The sequence below is a fragment of the Sceloporus undulatus genome, chromosome 2 (assembly GCF_019175285.1).
Source record: "Sceloporus undulatus isolate JIND9_A2432 ecotype Alabama chromosome 2, SceUnd_v1.1, whole genome shotgun sequence".
Classification (NCBI taxonomy): Eukaryota; Metazoa; Chordata; class Lepidosauria; order Squamata; family Phrynosomatidae; genus Sceloporus; species Sceloporus undulatus.
The window spans coordinates 148,166,395-148,188,027 of NC_056523.1; the positions used below are offsets into that span (position 1 = coordinate 148,166,395).

General features: G+C 43.1%; 2 protein-coding genes across 4 annotated transcripts in view; both read right to left on the bottom strand.

The window, feature by feature from the left end:
• TEPSIN (TEPSIN adaptor related protein complex 4 accessory protein) overlaps window positions 1-4,440 on the bottom strand; it is a 22,546-nt gene extending 18,106 nt beyond the window's left edge. The window contains exons 1-2 of the mRNA XM_042447564.1: window positions 4,363-4,440; window positions 932-1,130 (exon numbers count right to left, since the gene is read on the bottom strand). Of these exons, the coding sequence (XP_042303498.1) occupies window positions 932-1,130; window positions 4,363-4,413 (250 nt within the window). The 5' untranslated portion in view covers window positions 4,414-4,440. The remainder of the gene's footprint in view (window positions 1-931; window positions 1,131-4,362) is intronic.
• Window positions 4,441-9,077: 4,637 nt separating this feature from the next.
• Window positions 9,078-21,633, bottom strand: part of SLC38A10 (solute carrier family 38 member 10) — a 121,925-nt gene continuing 109,369 nt past the window's right edge. For all 3 annotated transcript variants that reach the window (XM_042454920.1, XM_042454918.1, XM_042454921.1), the window contains 3 exons: window positions 20,664-20,765; window positions 13,439-13,618; window positions 9,078-12,659 (listed from right to left, as the gene is read on the bottom strand). In XM_042454920.1, coding sequence (XP_042310854.1) covers window positions 11,527-12,659; window positions 13,439-13,618; window positions 20,664-20,765 — 1,415 coding nt within the window. In that variant the 3' untranslated portion in view covers window positions 9,078-11,526. The remainder of the gene's footprint in view (window positions 12,660-13,438; window positions 13,619-20,663; window positions 20,766-21,633) is intronic.

A 21,633-nucleotide genomic window follows, 5' to 3' on the forward strand; every position in this document is an offset into this window, starting at 1 on the left:
GCTGGAAATGTATTTTGGGTTTAACATGTAAGGGAAAGTGAAAATGACAGGATTCTTTTGGAAAATATGGCTAGAAAATGCATGGAACTAAGGTTGTTGCCACACTGCCGATTTACGTAATGCAGTTTGGTACCGCTTGAACTGCCAGGGCTCCATCAAATGTAGTTTGTTGTGGCACCAGAGCTCTCTGGCAGAGAAGGCTAAATATCTCACAAAACTGCGAATCCCAGAATTACATAGCATTGGCCCATAGTTGTTAAAGTGGTGTCAAACTGCGTTAATTCTGCAGTGCCGATGCAGCCCCTGTTATGGGTGGGCAAACTGTTTTCAGTTGAGGGCCAAACTCCCTTCAGAGTAATATGTTAGAGATTTCATGCTGGCAACAGGTGGAGCTGAAGGCAACAATGGGTGGGCCAAAGCCCACCCTTTCTCTCCTTCTGCCACTTCTTTTTGACTCTTTGCCTCTTCATTCCCACCTAAGTAAACTACTAAGAAGGGAACACCTTGCTCTTGCAGCTGTTCAAACTAATAATTTGAATCTGCCTTTGCAATTAAGTTGAGAACCCTGAGCAAAACCTAATGGCTGCTTGTGATCTCAGGACTGCAGGTTGCCCACCCTTAGTCTAAGTGGGAACCCTGTTCCAGAAACCTGACCAGCTTCATCAACAGTGGTTTTATTTAGGTTTCATGACTGGTCACTTAACTATCACTGACATTAATGAGCATCCATGGATGTTTAGGTGATGTCACTAGAGGAACTTGAAGCAGATCACAGATCTCAAGGACATAGCCATGTTAGTCTCCAAAGAGACTTCGTACATCTAAAGAAGTAGACTCAGGTCTATGAAGGCTCATGCTACCAACGTCTGTATTTCAGCTAACTCAAAGGTGCTACAAGATCCCTTTGCATACATTATGTCTGATTGTCAGATATATCCAGCTTCTGCTCTAGCCAACAGCTTGTGCTCTTTCCAAGAAAAATAAACATTACTAGTGAAAAAAATGAAGGTTCTTATCACACTACTAGCCCCCAAGTATTTGAGAGACCAAAGGATACTGGCAATCTCTTCAAACAGATACCCTGGACATGGTGCTGCATCATCTGAGGTGCCTTTGATTAAAGTGGGTAGCTGAAACACGCATAAATACCCCACCCAAGTCACTTGGGCTGCTACTAGACCAGCAGTGGAAATCATGAAGTGTTCTAGATGTTGTTGGATTGCAACTCTCAGGAGCTTAGCCAGCACAGCTGATGGCAGTGATGAAAATACTGTGAGTTGTAGTACAACAACCTCTGGAGGGCTACATAGGGCCAGCCTGAAGATAAAGCGCCCTCCCTCCATAACTGTCATCTTTCGGCCTGTGAGGGAGAGAATAGGCTGGCTCAGCTCCATCAGGGCTAGCCTGAAGAAGAAGAGCCCTCCCTCCGGTCCATCTGCCTTGGTCCAGGCCTCAGAGGGAGAGAAGAATGCTGGACCTGATCTCCTCCCCCCACCATTCCCTTCTCCTTTCGTGTTGTGTCTTTTAGATTGTAAGCCTAGGGCAGGGAACCGTCTATTATCCCCTCTGTTGTAAACCGCTCGGATTCCCAGTGATTGGGCGGTATATAAATGAAATATTATTATTATTATTATTATTATTATTATTCCCATTCTCTTCTGTACAACCAGCTGCTAGTAATCTAAAGATATTGTTCAATTCTTCCACTGTTTCCTCCTGAATAATTTCCTCTTGAAAGAAAGACACAAAAAAAGCAGCAGCAAAACATGGAAAAGTTGCAATGTTGTCTTCCACCTTTGGGAATGCAGTCTCTGATTGAAGCAAGGAAATAGGTACAATAAAGGCTCCCTCTTGAAGCACCTCTAGTCAGAGTGCAGCATGCAATCACAAGTCCATGATAGACCTTTCAATTTTTGTACACAACTGCAGAGCCACTGATACACAAGGCAGCAGCTGGAAGGAATCATTTCTTTATCTTTTCTCCTACAAAACAATAGCTACAGCGGATATGCTCTACAGACTGAGGCCTGCATCCACTGTCCACAAAAGAAAGGTATCAGAGCACATAATCTAGTAGGAGACAACCTTTCCAAATATCCAATGGGGAATTCTACTGCGAGATCAAATTTGGAGAAAAGTACTGTAGACCCGATGTAGTCCCACCTGAACTCCCTGTGTACTCACTGACACAGAACGACCTCAGGTTATTTGAGAATGGCTTTTGCAGTAACTGTCATCCCTTGTTTGGGGAGGTACTAAAATGACTGCACAGACATTTGCTGTCTTGTCAATTATGGATTTACCAGCCTGCCTCGTATTTCCCAAGATGCAATTTCAAGAGCAGCAAAGAATTGATGCAACCTATCTGTCTTATTATTCAGGTAAGGATCCATGCATAGATTTTGTTTGTCATTTGTCCTGCAACGTGGTATTCACATCAAGCCTCCTCAAGAATTACCACAGCAATTTCATTCAAGCTATCTGCCAGTACAGTACCTGCAAGCCTACTTCAGCAGCAACTGGTGCAACTGACCAGAAATACTGGAATGGGAACAAAATAGTCACGTGGATATTCATTCTCACAGGTAAGTCCTAAATTTATTATGTACTCTTTCCCAAAGTCACTATGGGCCCAAACAGACAGGCCAAAATAAAGTTGCTTTGGGTCACTTCGGAGGTACGCTGTTTAAATGACACACGCATCTTAAGAGGCCAGACGTTGCGCCAAAGCTGTGCTCCAGTCCTTAGGACTGGAAAGTGGCTTTGGCATGGCTTCCAGCCTCTTAGGACGCAGGCAGCATTTAAACAGCACACTTCCAAAGTGGCCTGAAGCAGCTTTATTTTGGCCTGTCTGGTCAGGCCCTATATTTGGTGCAGAGATGTCAAACTCTGGATGCTTCAATGCAGTCAAACCTTGCTTTGTCACCAAGGCGAAGATTTCCACAATGGACAAATGTATCTTGTTAACACTGGATGTAGTGGCTTAAATCCATCTATCATAGCAAACCACCAACTGAACAGTTAAATTCCATTGATTCAGCAGGTCTGCTCTAGGTGGGACTAGCAATTAGATTTAGACTACAGATTTTAGACCTCTGCCTACAAGCAAGAAGCATTTCCGCTCAACTTTAATGAGAATTCAGCCCTAAATCAATGTATCAGCTGGTTAGGAAGCAGACTCAGCTCTAGCCTATGACTTTCAAGCTATTTATGTATATTGCTAGGTCTGTATACAAAGGCCGGTTACATACTGGCAGTTGGGACGTCCGGAGGACGTCCCATTTTAAAAAAGGGGCGTCTCTTCTAGACGCCCCTGAGACTAGTATAGACTGTGTCCATACAATATGGCGGCGGCCCTTCTACATGGCCGGCGCCATATTGACGTATCGGACGCTGAGCGTCCGAACGTCGCGTGGCCCTAATGACATCATGAATACGCCCTTGGCGCTTCGCAACGTCATCAGTGCGCTGCGGAAAGAAGCTCCGAAATGGAGCTTATTTTTTGCTCCGCGCGGGAGCCGTGCGGTTTGGCTGCTGCAGCTCCCGCGCGGAGCAAATGGCGCCGGGGGGACCGCCACAAAGTGGCGGTTTGTATCCCACCCAAAATAGCAAAGCAGGCCCTGCCAAGAGTCCTGTCTAGCTTTCCTCCCAGGATGCTCTTTTACTAGATACAGGGAGGGTTTCAACTGAGCAATATTCAAACCTAGGAGAGCCTAGCGGTTTGAGTGTTGGACTGTGACTCAGGAGACCAGGGTTCGAATCCCAGCTCAGCCATGGAAACCCACTGGGTGACTTTGAATAAGTCAGACTCTCTCAGAGGGAAGGCAAGGGCAAACCCCCTCTGAACAACCCTTGACAGGAAAGCCCCCTGTGACAACTTTGCCTTAGGGTCTCCATATGTTGGGAAAGACTTGAAGGCACACAACAACAACACCAACACCAACTCAAACCTAGATACTGTACCTAGCAGCGGGATTTGTTGTTGTGTGCCATATATTGTTTCCAACTTATGGCGACTCTATCCTGGGGCTTTTCTGCCAAGATTTGTTGAGAGGAGGTTTGCCGTTGCCTTCCCTGAGGAGGCTGAGAGAGTGTGACTTATTGCCCAAGGCCTGCTCAAAATGGAGGGCCTTTTGGAAGTCCCCCCGGACAGAAGGCTGACATGGGAAGACAGGTCCGGGAAAAGGAGGGCGCCAGGTCATCCTGCCCCCCATTCCTTCCCAGGAAAGCCCAGGGCTGCAGGGCCTCCCCCGTCGCCGTGGCAACCGGCCCCACCCTCACAGATTCCCCATGGCAACGGCGTGGCCTAGCCTCTGGCCCAGTATCCTGTCCGGTTGAGTATCACTCTCCCCCGGTCTATACCCGGCTCAGGAAGCTCAGCCGATCCCGCAAAGGCACCGCCGCCGTCGCCATGATACTCTCTAACCCACTTCATTACCCCGCCTCCCGAGGCCACGCTCATCCAATCAAGCGACGAAGCTGCGGAGGCTTAGCCAATCACCGCCTAGATGAGCGAGAAGTAGCTGTCACGCTCTGACGCCGCCGGCATGAAGGCGAACGATATCCGGTCCTCTATCCAATCAGAATGCCAATCAAGGGCGGAGGCGGGGCAAAGGTGAAGCCAATGGGAAAGCGGGAGGCCTTTTGCCAGGACCCTGGGCAGCAGGCAGCCTCCATGGCAGGCAGAGGGGTCTGGGGTCGCGTCCGGGAGAGGCTCCAGCGCTTCCCCGAGTCGCTGGCCAGCTGTGGGGAGCAGGTACGGCGGCTGCAGAGTCCCAGGCTGCATCCACACTGGAGGAATAACCCGGTTTGGTTCCGCTCTGGGCCCCACAACATACTTCAACTCCCAGAATTCCATAGCACTTGAGCCAGAAAACAGTTAAAGCGGTGCCAAACCGGGTTATTCCTCCAGTGTGGATGCAGCTCGAAAAGGCCCACCAGCACCTTTGGATGCTGCGTCTGCACTGTGGAGTTAATCCAGTTCCATACCGCTTTAACTGCCATGTCTTAGTGTTATGGAATTCTGGGAACTGTGGTTTTGTGAGACATTGAGCCTCCCTTGTCAGAGAGCTCTGGTGCCAGCACAAACTACGATTCCCAGGATTCCATAGCACTGAGCCGGTTAAAGCAGTGTAAAAACTGCATTACTTCTGCAGTGCAGAAATAGACTACAGTTGGATTAGACCAGAGTTTAGATGTGGTTCAGTTAAACCACAGTTGGATGTGGGGTATGTGTCAGAGAGGGAGAAAGGCCTGATCTACACTGCAGAAATAGTTTGACACCGCGCCAGCTACCATAGCTCCATGCTAGGGAATCCTGGGATTTGCAGTTTTATGAGATGCTGTGGAATTCCGGGAACTATAACTTTGTGAGATATCTAGCCTTCTCTGTCAGAGAGCTTTGGTGTCACAACAGACTACAAATCCCAAGATTCCATAGAATTGAGCCATGACAGTTAAAATGGTGTCAAAGTGCATTATTTCTGCAGTGTAGATCCAGCCAGAGCAATCCTGAACTGCAGGCCTAGGGAGCAGGTCAGAGTAGCATCCCTGTAGGTGTCTCTGTCTCTCTCTCTCACACACAACTCCACTATACAACTTTGTATTGGTCTATGGGAAGCTCTGAGAAGCAGGTCTGTGGGAGGTGAGGATGGGGCAACAGGCTGCCCACCTCACAAGGAAGATCCTGACCTTTCCTGGGACTTTGTGCACACTCTTCCTTCAATTCCTCCCCCGGGATCTCATCCTACATTATCTTAAAATGATGGTTTACTGTCTTTCCCTGAGCTCTCTCTCTCTAGAAGCAAAGATGACTAAACTGAGGTTGTCATATTTTGGCCATATCACAAGAAGTGACACACTAGAAATGACTGTAATGATTGGTAATAATAATAATAATAATAATAATAATAATAATAATAATAAATTCTTCTTATCTGGCTCCTCCCCCCAGTTGGATCCCAACATGACTTACAATTTTAAAAAATACAATTAAAAATAAAATTAAATGGTAATGATTAAGTGGAGGGCAATAGAAAAGGGCCTATAATAATGATACCATCATGCATTATAGTGTTTTCTATTGAGTCCTTTCTTCTTAGGATGCGGTCAAAATATGAGCTCTCCATAGAAGCAAAGATGGCTAAATTAAGGTTGTCATACTTTGGCCATATATTGAGAAGAAAGGACTCACTAGAAAAAAAACTATTTTGGTTGGGAAAGTGCAGGGCAATAGGAAAGGTGGAAAAAGCACATTGCATAGATTTGGTCAGGTCTGAAGGAGCTGAGTAGGGAGGTTGAGGATAGGGTCATTTAGAGATTTCTCATTCATAGGGTCACCATAGGGCAAGATCGACTGAAGGCAGAACAGCAGCAAGAAGGCCTCAGCCCCTTCCCTCTGAGCATAAACAGAAAGTAGAAGTATGCATCTGTCTACATCTGACTGAGATTGGTCTTTGCAGGCTTCTGCTTATGGCAAGTGTGTTGCCTCTCATGCATCAGGTCAGGTGGACCTGAGAAAGGATGTGTGCGCCAAGGAATTTGAGATGCTGATGGACTGCTTCACTAAAGCTGTGAGTCACCTGTTCTTCTTTTACTTCATTGAGCTCAGCTTCTCCAGTTGGTGTTCCTGTTACAGAATAAACCACCATAGAATACATCAGCTGTGAATAAGCCACCGGCCCTTTCTTTGCACCTTAAGTGCTACAGCAAGGATGGGAAATGTGGTTCTCCAGATACTGTACTATGATTTTCAGTCATCACCTGGTGGCTAGAGCTGCTGGGCAATGTCCAACAACACTGGCAGTGTGTACGTATTACTTATCCCTGTGTAGTTTTGCCATTCAGACCTGTAGAGGCTGCAACCCTCCTCCCCCAATAGCTTGCATGCTGTTTACACTTTCTTCTTTGCATATCTGTGACAGAGAGAATACCCTCGAACAGTACATTTCCTCACCATTGGCTATGCTGGCTAGGGCTGATGGAAACTGCAGTCCAAGAACTTATGGGTGGCAGTGTTTATCAGGCTATCTGATGTGGAGGACAAACAGTTATTATTTTTTTCCCAGTGTACCAGGGACCAGCACTATATTTGTGCTCATTGGCTACAGTTGTTTCCTTCTGTTCTGGACATTTCCCACAGTCTTGACAGCCAAAGGTTCAGGGACCAACATTGATTCAGGGGCCACCACTTTGAGTAGCATTGCCCTAGAAGTCTGACTATGAACCATAAGCTCTGTGCAGCAGTATAGGTAGGTTTATTAAGTTACATTTCTTTCCATAAAAGTGCACACTGCCTGTTGTAAGCATTCCTTTCATAAATGTGCCCACATTATGCTTGTAAAGAAACTTGACTAAAGAACCTACAGTACTTACTGTAAGTCACAGGCTGTGATATTGTGGGAAAAGCTCCTTAATCTTTGCATGAGAATTATAGGAATCTGGCCTAAAATTGTTTGCCCAGTGTAAAAGGGACAGAATCTCAGGATATGTAAGCAAATTTATTTCTCAAATTATTCCTACACATTCCAGTCAGGTGATGTTTGTTTGGCCTTCTTCTAAGGAAAACTGAAAATCACCCTACAGGGATTTTAAAACTGTCTCCAAAGCTTGCACCTGGCAACTGAGTCAGTGATTTGAATCCTAATAGTGACTTAAAATTGATCTTTCTTTATAGGTGAAGAAGAATGTAAAATAAGGTCTTGAAGTGGACATTGCCTCGCATCCTGGATTTATAGTTGTTTTTGGAACAGAAGACTAAACTGCTAGATCCATCCATCATATTATATTAAGGAGATAGACCCAGAAAATGAATAGTGCACAATACACAGACAACTATGTTTTCAACCTATGTATGTAAACAAGCACTGGCTGAAAAACTAGTTTTTCTAAGTGAAGACTCAATGCACATGAATTTTGACTAACATAGGGAATAAACTTGTTTTGACAGTACGGTCTACATGTAGGTTGGAAAAGGTGTAGACTTCAAGTACAATGTTGGAATGTATAAGAAGACTATTTTTAATCCAGCCTGGGCAAGGAGCACTGTTCCAACGTTTCTTCTTATGGGAATAGTAAACAAACAGCCTTCTTCCTTTTTCCTCAAGATTCAGTGTCTATGGAATTGTTCCATTAACTGTTAACATCAATTTTGCCCTGAGGAGTTTACCCCTTCTCTTACAGGAACTAAATATAAAGTAGGGCACTACAACCAGAGCTTTGCTTAAACTATCTGATGTTAATTCCAGTTCTGGAAGATATGGGGCAGTGAAGAGAAAGCCCAGGGTGTCTGGATTCTCTAATAAACCTGGTTAATTTATGTAAGAATATTAATTCAGTTGTGGCATGTAAAAATAATACATATCTTGAACCCTGCCGTGTTGAGGAATCTGCAACTCTGAATGTCTGATTTCCCTTCTGAACATGAATTTTCTAATTGAAGCTTTAGGAAAAAAAATCTAATCAGTGAAACTGCCTATGGAGAGGGAAGTTTTATAGGCCAAGGTTGCTGAACGGCTTGGGAATTTGCCCAAGAGAGCTACAATGCAGTGCTCTGGCTTCTGCTGACCCAAGAATGCCATCATCATCTTACTCATAAGGCCACAGGGTTGCCAAGATTCTTAAGGAAATTGCAACTGATTTCTGAATACAGTACCTGGAGTCAAGTGTCAACTAGATGGGTCTTTTGAATGAACTTTATCTCGAAGAATACTGGATCTTAGACTTTTTTTGTGGATGGATGTCAATCAAGTATTAAAAGTGTTGTTGTGTCATGTCTTATAAAATATATACACAATATGTGAAGTATCAACAGTAGATATGATTGGAAACAAGTAATTTCCCCTTGGGTGTATAGCAAGATCATAGCAAAACAGACTACAGTACTGAACTCTCATCCTGCAGACTTATGCTGAACACTCTGATCTGCAAGCTTGGTGGATGACATCTGAGATCAAAAAGGGAGGAAGAGACAATCTGTTAAAGGTGCATATTACCCCAAGGTTTGCAGTTCAGCAATCATGACATTTTGTGTAGTGTGAGCAAGCTATTTCCAACAAGGAAAAAAGGCATCAGCTAAAAATGTTTGCATTTGCTTTATTGATTTGTGCAGCTTTCTCATAGTCCCAGCTGCTTGCCAGTATACAACACTGCAAATTGGAACTTGTGTTGTTGCACCAAGGGAGGCATTCCAACTGAAACCTACTGCCCCCTCCTTACTATGTTTCCCATCCATAGCTGCTTGGAAATGCCTCATTTAAAGTCCAGTTTCTCTATCGAATAATGTCAGAAGTATCTTTGGTCCTTTAGTCATGATGCTTGGTCACATCACCCTTGATTAGAAAAAAGCTTGACAGGACATTCCGTTGACACCTCTATAGACATTCATATTAAAGAAATTTTCTTGGTATTTACAAGGAACATACTACACAGAGAGACCATAGTTACTTATGGGATTTAAGCAACAGCCAGCAGCCCTGGCTATGACCTGATTGTGCTTTTAGCAGCAACAGACAATGGTTGCATTCAAATATGTTATGCTATACTTCCTAAACTGAGGGTTGTCTCATGCTGTTACACCACAGCTGTCATCACCCGCAGCCAAAAGTGATGTCCAAAGTCAACTGGGAACCCTAAAATAGGAATAGCTGTGCTAAACCATAGTTTAGTCTGAGCAAATGTTGAGTCTGCATAGTCTTCTCTGTCAGGTAAGTTGTGGAAGTTTTTGCTTCATCACAATTAGTCATGTCATTCTAAGACACTGTTGGTTAATGTTAACTCATTAATGCTAATGTGAACAACACCAACAGTTTGTTAGTTCATACAACATGACAAGTAGTGATTATTCAAAAGGAGAAGAAACACTAAACTCCCCATGGCAGTGCTGGAGGAGGAGAAGGGCAAAAGTATGAAAGCCAGAAGCTGGCTTTAGCTAACTGTCACACTAGACTATGGTTTAATGTTGGTCCTGAAGATTAAGGCTATAATGACAATCATGTTCCTGACAAGGCAAAATGGCCTTCAAAGTAGGCAAGTGGAACCAGCCACATTTCTCTCCTTGAATGGAGATAAATCAAGCACATTTCACAAAAAGATACGGCAAAGAGGACCCAACTTGATTTCATTTCTCAGGAAAGACTATGGCCTTCATGCAACTTTCTCCAATCAGTTATTCCACAGATGGATTGGATTGTAACTCCTATCAACCTACTGTGCACAGTGAGAGCCATAGTCTAACATCTGGGGGACACCCAAATGGGCAGAGCTGTTTTGGAAGTATGGTCAGCACTAGCATTTCTGAACCCATGACTATTCTATGAAAGTATACTCATAGGAGATAAGAAGTCATTGTACAAACTCAATGATCTCCCCCCCTCCCCCCACCTTTACAGAAAAATGCTCTTACAGTTCCCAATTCTATTCTTTTTGCAGCTTGGAGAGTTTCTCAGATATCTCTGGATATTATATACATTCAGTAATCAAAAAAGGATTTTCATTTTGCCATATCACTTGTTAATAACAAAAGCCGTATTTCCTACCAGGAAGCCTGAAACAAACCAGCTCTGCTCAAATGACTGATTTGCAAGTCACAGATCAGACCCACACACCTGAAGACACGGTTGTGGGGGAAGCTTTAAATCACAATGCATGTACTTGCCAAATGGAGGAAAGAGGTAGAGAAGCTGTCCCACTTGGATAATGCCTCCTTGAAATCCCTTCATTTGACTTTCTAAATACAGTATTGTTTCCTCTTGCAGCAAGTAACTTACAGAGTCTTCATGCACAGTATGGTTCTATAATGCACTTGGGATAGGAATGTTTTAAAAGCATAAACCTAAGTTTCATAGCCAAGAAAGGGAAGGTAACCTCTTTATTATTGCTAATGTGGATCACTAGCCGAAGAAGATTGGAACAGCCATTTCTGAGCCTATTTTAAAAATGCATCTAGGTCCTAACAACCTCTACATTCCTAAAAATTTCTCCCCAGAATCTTCCCATTTTAGACACGTAAGGAACTTCTTTCAGCTTCCTGATACTACTTGGAATGGCAGACATACCCATGGGGTAGTCAGAGAACAAACTAATCCAAGATTAATTTAAGGGATGCAAATCCACTTCCAACAAGACTGAATGACAAGTAGGAGAACAGACTCCAGTTCCAAACACAGAAATTAAAGCAATGAGCTCAAGGCAAATGAGCAAGAATAAAATGAAAATGCTTCTTTGGAAAGATGGCAAATACAAAGCACTCTTCAAAACTCAGTTGGACGAACCTGGGTTTTTCAGGCTAGTCATCAGTACAGTGGAAAGAGAGAGGGCATTTTGGTATTCTACCAGATACTGACTGGCAGCAATAGAATTTCTGCCTCCTGGAACATGTGCAGTTCAATGATTGCTCAAGACTCAGCACCCAGCTGATTTAAACTGCTAATATTCACATATCTGAGTGCAAGTAGCTCAACAAAAAGACATCCCAAAATGGCCATGGGCTTCCTGCACCATATCCCAATAGTGCAAAGACTTGGTCCGTCACACTTCTTCCTCCACCTCTTGTATCTGTTTAATCTGTCGACTGTGAAGTGCTTGCTGAGCACCTTCTGCTGCCTGATTTAATCGAGTCTCCAGAGCACTACGGAGATCATTGACTTTCACATCTGGGAGGGGGTTCAGTCCAATTATCACCCCCCCTGGTTCCCCTCCTTCCTCTTCTAGGTCTCGCCTCCTGCGGCGCAAGTCCAGCTCAGCTTGCAGCTTCAGATCCCTATTGGGTTTGGCATTTTCCTGGTCTCTGGGGGCAGCTCGAACCTGTTCCAGCTTTAAGACATGGTCATTATCAGACTTATGCAACTTCTCTGGTTCCTTTAGCTCTCTCACTGAATCCAACCCTACCTTTCTCTGTGGACTATGGGTTCCAGCTGCCATTCTGTCTTTACTGTTGCCCCCCTGGCTGTGTGCTCTACCAAGCTGATCCAAAGATAAGGCCTCTTTCTCCCCAAATTTGTCGGGTTTTATAGCTTCTGGGTCTACCAAGTTTTCTTGCATCTTTTCAGATGCCTTTGGTTTATATGCAGGATCTTTTTGCTGTTGTCGATCAGGAGACTCCTTTTTTTTACCCTCTTTGACAACTCTCTCTCTCTCTGAAATCCTCCCATCTACTCCGTGGGCTATAGCTGCGTCAAGCATTTCTCTTTGGCCTTCAGCTCTTTCTGCAACCTCATTTCTTTTCTTAGCATTCTTGATCTTTTCTTGGACATTTTGTGCCTCTTGAATATCCTGGCCTTCTTTCAACCCCTCACCTTTTGCTTGCTTTTCTTGTTGATATCCATCAGCCATTGCAATCTGTGAATCACTTCTAACCGAATCCACTAACTTCACTGCTGGGTTTTTCCCAGCTTGGTGCTGTGCAATTTTATCATTTTGTACAGGAGCTGCAGGGTTTTTAGGTGGAGCTCCAGTTAATTTGCTGCGCATTTGTTTCTGCTCTCCTGGACCTGTGGCTTGCTGTCTTTTCTGGCCATCAGAGTCTAAGTGCTGACTGTCCACAACATGCAGGGGATGATTTGGTGTATCATTAGGTATATTGTTTGCAACATCTTCATTTTCAAAGCCATCCTCTCTTTCTTTACTCTTGGAGAAAAGGAGGACAGGTTCCTGGTGTATTTCTGTTGCAAAGAAAAGAAGAAAGCTTTTAGTTATTATATAATCTACCGAAGCAGAAATCTACCAACAACAAGAATTTACACAAAGCCTACTTTGGAGGGTCACACAAGCATCCACCTTCTACTTGATACCACCAACACCACTTCTGGCTGTCATGGTTACTTATTTAATTTTGAAAAGCTTACAGGCAGTAAACAGAAAGTTTTATTTTAAGCTTCCTATAGTCCTGGACAACTGTTATGCAGCATCGACAGCCCCTCAAATGGTTTCATATTCCCTTCATTTCATCTGTGCTCCTGCGGTTTTCAATTACACATGAACTTGAATGTTCACACTATGAAATAGCATGCTGTCCTGGCTTCCAGACTGAAGCTGGCTTTGTAGAACTACATGGGATGGGACATGGGAGCCATTGGGAAAGGGATATTCCCATACACTGGTACCCCGGGATACGAATGCGCCGCCTTACGAAATTTCCGGGTTACGAAAAAAATCCATTCAAAAAAACTGTTCCGGGTTACGAAGGTTATTTCGGGTTACGAAAAAATTTTTGGTGCTTTTCGGCGCTATTTCACACGAAATCGCGGCTTTTCCCCATTAGCGCCAATGGGTTTTTCGCCTTACGAAGTATTCCGGGTTACGAAAGCGGTGGCGGAACGAATTAATTTCGTAACCCGGGGTACCCCTGTAGTTGGAGCTGAGGAAGTGGGATTGGTGACAGAGCCACCAACAACTTCCTTTGTCTCATTGCACCTGCTTAACCCCTGTATCTTGACAGTACCTTGCTTTGGTCTTTCTTCACCTCCCTCCTCTTGCCTCTGCTGATGGATCTCTTTATGCTGTTCCTCAATCACTGCTAGGAGCTTTGCCTGCTGGTCTAAGAGCTGCTTCTGCTGAACTTGCTGTTCCTTAATCACTTGCAACAGGACTGCATGGTCTAGTAGCTTCTTCTGCCCAGCTTCTACAGCAACAGGAGGAAAAGGAGGGGACAGTGGAGTTAGAATAAATGCAGCTGTATGCATCATCATATAGAAAGTCAAAAGTGACCTGCACATTGTATTTTCCACAACACCTGCATACTGTATTCTACACTTCTCTATTCTGGTGGCAATAACTCTAGTATCTATACATTTATTTTCAGCCACAAGAAACCTGATCCCCATAGCACCTGGAAAGAATTATTATTCAGGCTTTATCTGCTTGTCTTGCAAGGTCTTCTTTGTCTGAACCTTGAAATGCAGCAACACACAATGCATTTTAAATAAGAAGAAGCATCTCTTTCTGAAGAAAAGCTAAGTTATTATCAAAAGCAAGCTACAGATTGTGGCAGAGCATAAAGCTAAAAGCAGGCAGAGACTCATGGAAGGAACACTGATATTTAAAAGGAAAAGGGCTTGCACACCTGCTGTGGCTGTTCTCAAAATGAGGGAGTTTCAGAAATATTAAGAAGTCTGGGAGCTATGAAGGAATTGAGGGAATCTGAAGAGGTTCCAGAATGAGAAGCCTAGTGGCAAGCAAACCCTGAATTATATTAAGATCAGAATCTTTGCAATAAATTCACATAGGAAACGCACTTTTAAAAAAGCCTAAGCCTAACACGAGCACATACATTCCATTACTTCCAATAAATACAGCCTCTGGAGAGTTAAAGTTGCATTTCCTTTAGCACATACTGTACCTGCAACTAGCTTTTTAATCTTGGCTTTTTCAGTCCGATTGTGAAACAGAAGAGAGAAGTGTGAAGTCTGCTGACACTAATCCTCCTTTGCATTCCCTCCCACCCTGAGGCCTGCCATTAGCAACAGAACAATACACATGCAAATCACTCCTGCCTTTCCAGGTCACACAATATATATACCCAACTCCTTTCCAGGCAAGCATTCTCTGAAGATGCCAACCACAGATGCTGGCAAAACGTCAGGAAGAAATTCTTCTAGTGTTGTGGGAACACGTTGGGCAACAGTTTTTCTGGTGCCCGAACAGGGACATTGAAGACAAGCAGAGAGTGGCAAAGAGTGGAAGAGTTATCTTCCTCCAAGAGACTACATGTGCTTTTTGCCTCAAGACAAATCCTCAAAAGCTCAAGTGCACATTCCAACAGCTTGATTGGAAAGAGCCAAATCCATGAGATTTGCCTAGAGGACAAGCAGTCTAGTCTCTGGAGACCACACAGAGGCTGACAATTCAGAATCAGGGAAAGAAGGCACCATGTCAGATCAGGTGAATATTCTGGGGAAAAAGTGCACAGAGAAATAAGGACCCAGGACCTTTTCAGCAGAAGGAAAGTAGAGGCCAGGTTATCCTCCAAGTCTACTGGGCTACTAGCAGAGCATCAAAAGGAGGCTTTCTGAAACGTCAGAGACTAGGGGTCATAGAGAAGTATAAGTGATCACTGCGATTTGGGAGATTGATTGTGGTGTGTGTGTGTGTGTGTGTGCAAAGTGTGTGGCCCCAGTGTGATCTTCCCTTTGTTGACCTTCAGGGGTAACCCTAGGGCAGTCGAAAACTTAGACTGCTGAGTATCAGGCTACATGAGCAACTGAGGCCTCGAACAAAAGAAAATGGCTACCTTTATAGTAGTTCAAGCAAAGAGATCCCTCTCATATATTCTATTGGCTGGTTCAAAGTTTAAACATACAAAACTTTCTTGCAGTCGTAGCAAAGATACATGAATACATTAAAATACACTTAAGGCACATTTGGAATATTCTATCACCCATGTGTTACTTCCTCATTCAAGGATGCTGCTCTTAATTGTTTAGGCTTTCACAGCAGGCCAGGCACCTTGATGAGCCTCAAAGGTCATCTTGTCTCTAAACATTCCTACTACAAGTCCCTTTAAGCATTCTCTCTCTTCACAAGACCTCAATTCAAAAATCTTACTTCTGTGTATCCACAGTGCAAGCATTTTCTACAATCTATTGTGGGGATATTAATCATTAAAATCCACCAATCTCACTAGAACATGGCCACATAGCCCGAAAAACCCACAAAAAGAAGAGAGAAAGCCACTATAAAATTGACTTTTTGGACTATATCAAGAAAAGCCAAGGCATCTACTAGAAGTTCATCACACAGAAAAGAGATTAGACAGGTAAGTGATTTTGGGTACCCTATAAAAGTATTCCCAAACTAATCTCCAGCATGAACCAGCTACCAGATGAGGAAAGACTGGAGTGAGTCATATGACAAAAGCTCTCTCTTCTCTTTAGAAGGTTACCAGAAAATCTGGTGAGTCAGAGCTTGGAAAAAGCACTTTATGTGGCTATAACACCAAGAAGCTCCAGTCAATGAAGTCATTGGCTATGTGGGCTTGGGGACTTGAGGAATTGTAACTCAAGCTCTTACAAAATAGTTCTTAACACTTCCACCTCACTGTCCTAAGTTTTGTATATAGAATCTTGGCTGTTTCTGGAATTGTCACCAGCATCAATGGTTACTTTGGGGGTTAAGGGAAAACAACCCTTATCTTGCGCACTGTATGGGCAAGATCTATTGTCTAACTACATTCCAAAGAAAGAGTGGAGGCATTCCAAGTCACCTCCAGTCACCACTTATCTGAATTTGAATTGCTTACTCCACTTGCTGGTTTAATGGACCTCACTCTACTCTTCTGCACACCTGAGCAAGCCCAGTCAAGTTCCTCACTGAGTGCTCCTCTGTTTCATTTTATTCACCCTGGTCATTTAAATGTGTTTCTTGGATGGGTAGAGAGATTAGTTTGAACTAAAAGTGTATAGTACCTATCTACCCATCCTCATATTGAGCAGTGCACACGTGCACATGTGGACAAAGTTATAATTCATGACTGGCAGTCTGCAAGACACTGCCTTTACAGCTTGCTTTGGTCTGTATCTGTTCAAGGGGCATTAGTTAGTGAATAATATCTCAAACCTCTTTCAGTGTCAAAGTAAGTAAGGTTCTCATACCCATAAGATATTATTCCTGAACCGAGGTATAGTATACAGAGGCACCCAACTGATGACATCACATTTCCAAGACCTGGCTTTGAAAATAGATCTTGCAAGTCTTCCCGTAATAGATTTATCAATATAGTATTATTTTTCTAGCCTTTTCTCCCATTAGCTTAGGATACAGTGGTAATCTTTCTTTAGTAGAATCTTTCTGACGTTGTGAGAAAATATACAGTGGGCCCTTCTTATCCATGGGGATTCCATTCTCCTCCCTCCCCCCCAACACAATTGGCAAAAACTGGGGGACCTCAAGTCCCACAGATTTCAATGGCAGCACACGCACATGCACGCAGCCACTTTCCCATAACCGCATGCACGCACAGCCACTAAAGTTAATAGGGCTTGTCATCTGCAGACGCTCAAATCTGTGGATGGCAAGCCCACAGTTGGGATGGGCAAACTATGCAAGCTTATGAATTGCCTCAGCAACATGGGTCTTAACAGTAAACTACAGACCAAAACACATTGCAGAAATAATCCAGTTTGAGACTGCTTTAACTTCCCTGGCTCAGTGCTGGGGAACTGTAGTTTTGTGAGACATTTAGGCTTTTCTGCGAGAGAGCTCTGGTATTATAATAAACTACAATTCCCAGCATTCCCTAGCATTAAGCCAGGGCAGTTAAAGCGGTTTCAAACTGGATTATTTCTGCAGTGGGTTTTGGACCTACAAGGTTCAAGAAAAGATGACAAGATATCTAGCCCTGTACTGTAAGACAGCAATTCTCTGAGTTACAAGAAAAAAAGAGGAGACCTGAACAAACCAAGTCTAAAGAGGCAGAAACCCAAAAATGCACCTCTGTCTGATGATGAAAATAGGAAGAACTCAAAGTTACTTCCACAGAAAAGAGGAGCCAAGAAGATATCTTTGCTCATTGTATACTCTACACATTGTTCAAAAGTTTAAAGAACTTTCTTTAAATATTTATGACATGGTATAAATGAAATAATGGTTTCACTGGCAAAGTTGGGATATTATGGGAAATCTGCTATAATCTGCCGATGATAATGATGATGATGCATTTTGGGCACTGTGTGAAACCTGTGTGTTTGGTTTTTTTTTTTAGTCTGCATGAGAAACAGGTCAGTGTCATCACTGCTCAGTTTTATATTCTTTGAACAGAGCTGGACAGGCAACAGTAATGGAGGAAGTACAGGCAACAGTAAGAATGGGCAGGAAGAGAGACCAGACATTTTGGATGTTTCAGGCTCCAAAATACCTTTGGCAGTAAGCTTCTTGAATGTTCGTTGGATAAGAAATGGATAAATGAATGTCTATAATAGCTATAAAAACTATCAGACTGCAGCAGTTAGAGGAGTGTTGCCTCAGAGACTGAACCAAAGATATACACTGTTTGAAACCTATAGAATGGATGATAATACTTTCAATTTACAGTATGTTCTGCACAGAAAAAGTTTGAAACACTCTCTGAAGCAAAAATCATAGCTATTCTAATTACTAAAATATATGTAAATACTCCATATGAGATGTACAGATTATTCCTCAACAGATTAAAAAGGAGGTGCTAAAGTCAGATTCATGTACTACAAATACTGTGTAAGTTGATGTCCCTTACCTTGAAATGTACTATAATGTTCCTCATAAGAAGACAGCTGCCTAGACTATGTAAGGTTTATAAAAGATAATGGGCCTACAGTATACATTTATTGGTTTATTTATTAAAATACATACCCTGCCCTGTATCAAAGATCTTGTGGCAGTTTACAAAAGCATTAAAACAAGCTACACAAATAATTAAACTAAAAACACATAATTAAACTAAAAACTGCAGTAATAAATGTAATATATTTTTAATTTATTGAATGTCTATGTGATATGGTTAACCTCCACAAGGAGTGTCAAAGCATAAAAACTAATGGATTTACATAATATATAAAAAGAATAATAAAGCTATAATACAGGTTATTCTCTTTTAATATAAATGTCTTATATATTTATTTACTTTACATTCTGCTTTCTCCCAAAATGGGATTCATATTCAAAACTTAACATATTTTTTAAGGGATACATCTACTACTGTTGTTTACAACTGTGGGAGGCCTTGTGACCAAATTGGTAAAGTGTGAGCAACTTCAGTTAAATACAGATTGACAAACTGGTGGCGCAGTGGTTAAATGCCTGTACTGCAGCCATTCACTCAAAACCACAAGGTTGTGAGTTCAATACCAGCAAAAGGGCTCAAGCTTGACTCAGGCTTGCATCCTTCTGAGGAGGTCGCTAAAATGAGTACCCAGATTGTTCGGGGCAAATTACCTTACAGTTGTAAACTACTTAGACACTGCTTAGGCCAGGGGTAGGCAACCTGCGGCCCGCGGGCCGGATGCGGCCCGGCAAGGCCTTGGGACCGGCCCCCGCCTGGTCTTGCCGCCGATTGCCGCCGGAGCCTTTGGCCTCTCGTGTGAGGGCGTGGGGCCTTTGGCCTATCAAGAGGAGGCGGGCAAGGGGGGCAAGTGGCGGGCAAGGGGGGCAATTGTCTATAGAAGCCTCCGAAACATGCATTTATATTAACATTTTTTTAAAATCAGCAAATTTTTTTGCATGTCCTCCATTTTTTATAAAAAAGTGTCCTCCATTTGAAAAATTTGTCCTACATTTGTCCCAGTTTATTTATTTAATTAATTTTTACAAAAAATATTTAATTATTTAATTTTTGGCTTCGGCCCCCCAGTTGTCTGAGGGACAGCAATCCGGCCCCCGGCTCAAAAAGCTTGCCTACCCCTGGCTTAGGCGGTATGAAACGGTATATAAATGAAGCTTGTTTGTTTGTTTGATGGGGAATACAATGGCGTGGACTATCCTCACTTTAGTGTTCACAGTTATATTTTTGCTCTTTAGTATTTTATCCAGTTCTTTCATATCTCCCCTTTCCAATCCTATCTTTTTACAACATTTTAATGTATTTTTAACTGTTGTAATGTAGTATTTTTAATAGAAATGTTTAATTTAATTTAAAAAACAACAACAATTGTATCAAATAGTTTTGGTATACTTTGTTTTTAACTTGATGTTAGGTCCCATGCTAGGAGAAAGGCAGGATATAAATAAAATATAAATTTCTGCTCAACCAACTAGACACCTCTCACCAGCAACATATGGAGTGGTTTAACATGATGTGCTCCTGGGAGATTAAATGTAAAGATAATTGCCACTATGGGTGTAGATTACACAAAAAAATGTACCAAAGAGGGTTTAGGCATTACCATCAAATAAAGTCACTCTACTTGACTAGAACAAAGATTTTCTGCACAGAATCTCATCCATGAGCAGCACAAAATAAATATTTTTAGCAAGCCCACCTCCATGGTATCAGATCTGAAGAGCAATGTAAAAAATGTGAACCTGAGGACTTCTAGCAAGGACCTGCTCTGAGGTTATGTTTCACTCATTAGAGTGGCAGAGCCTGAGGCAGTGTGTATTGACCGAGAAAGAAAGAGCAAAGCTGGTGTCGGTGACCTTTAAAGCACTGGAACAAAAATGGAAGGAAAGGCGGGATGCAGCAGGAGGGAGGTGAGAGTCTGCTATATATATGAATACTCTCCCCCTTCATCATAGAAGAAGAAAGAATCATTAGCAAGGAAAACCCATCTAATCATTGCAAAGAAAACACCTCTTTTTCAAGGAGTTACAAGAGGCTGCCTGCCAGCCTGCCTGCTTTGTGCAGGGAACCTATTTATAGGCAAGCTGCATAGTTTCCTCCCAGAACTTATGAAGAAACAGTAACATGTTCTCCGTTAAAATAGAAGCCTCAGTGGGGATCTGCTGTTTGCTGACAAGACCATTGTTTTCACTGTTGTCTTAGAACGATGGTGCCCAGGTGTTGGCAGCCTCCAATTACATGCTCCAATATTACAGGGAGGCAAGATGACCTGGCCTTGCAGTCTAGCCTCGACTTGGTTGTTTATTTTTTGCAGACCTACAGCAACCACGGCTGTGTGTAGAAACCAAAGCCTGCTAGACCAGCAGATGGGAACCACAGGGCTGCACTTGGTGTGCACAGTAAGGACAAGGCTTACCCTCCAGCTTGATGTTTGCGTTCTCCTCAGCGTTACGGATCTCTCTCTCCTCAGCCTGAGCTGGTTCTAGCCCCTCTGGAGGAAGCAACTCCCTCTTTTCACCTGAAAACAAGAAATGGTCAGATATTTTAGGATGGAGCAAGAAAAGTGACAGATGTTCTCTGGTGCTGTCTGCCTCCCTTCCTCCACTAGCCTACCACTCTGTATGCAGATTCTACGACTGCAGAAAAAGTAATAAAAACATTTAACAGCATTTGAGCCTGCTGGCAACAAACCAGCACTAACTGTCTGAGCCCATTAAAATGCAAACCTTAACCCTAAGAGCTTTGGAATGGGTTCTGAGCAATGTGGCACCTGTCAAGCTCTCCCACTCTAGGTCCCCAGTGAGCAGCATGGTACAGCACCTGATGCTTAGCAGGCAAATGAACAACTGCACAGTGCACATCACCAGCTCTGCCGTTGCCAGCTGATTCACAGCACACATATCCACCCCACCTGCTTTCTGCTCCCACCCCAGCAATGACTAAAAGGGTTGTAAAAGTTGCACACCCATCACAGGAAAATGTGCAACTGGAGGCAAGGTCAAGTAGGGTCTTGAGAACTGCACTGAAAGAAGATTTGTTCAGATTCTAAGTCCCATTACATAAAAATTAAGTTAAAAAGAACAGTGCAAAGGCATCAGTGTATATTCATTTAATCTGAGACACAGATTTACTGTAGAAACTAAACCTTTTGGCTTAATTTGTTCTCTCACAATATCTTTCTGTCAAGGGCTAGAATGGGAGTGGGCAGAGGGAAATGGCTGCATAAGGCAAGACACATTGGGGGTAATTACAAAGTAGTCACGTGGCAGGGACACTTTGGGGAGAGGACTGGTTAGTAGTCAAAGCAGAGCAGGGGTCAATCTGAGTCTTCAGGGGTAAAATATGGTTCAGGTTCCCCTGCATGCTGTTAGTATGCTCTTCATGAT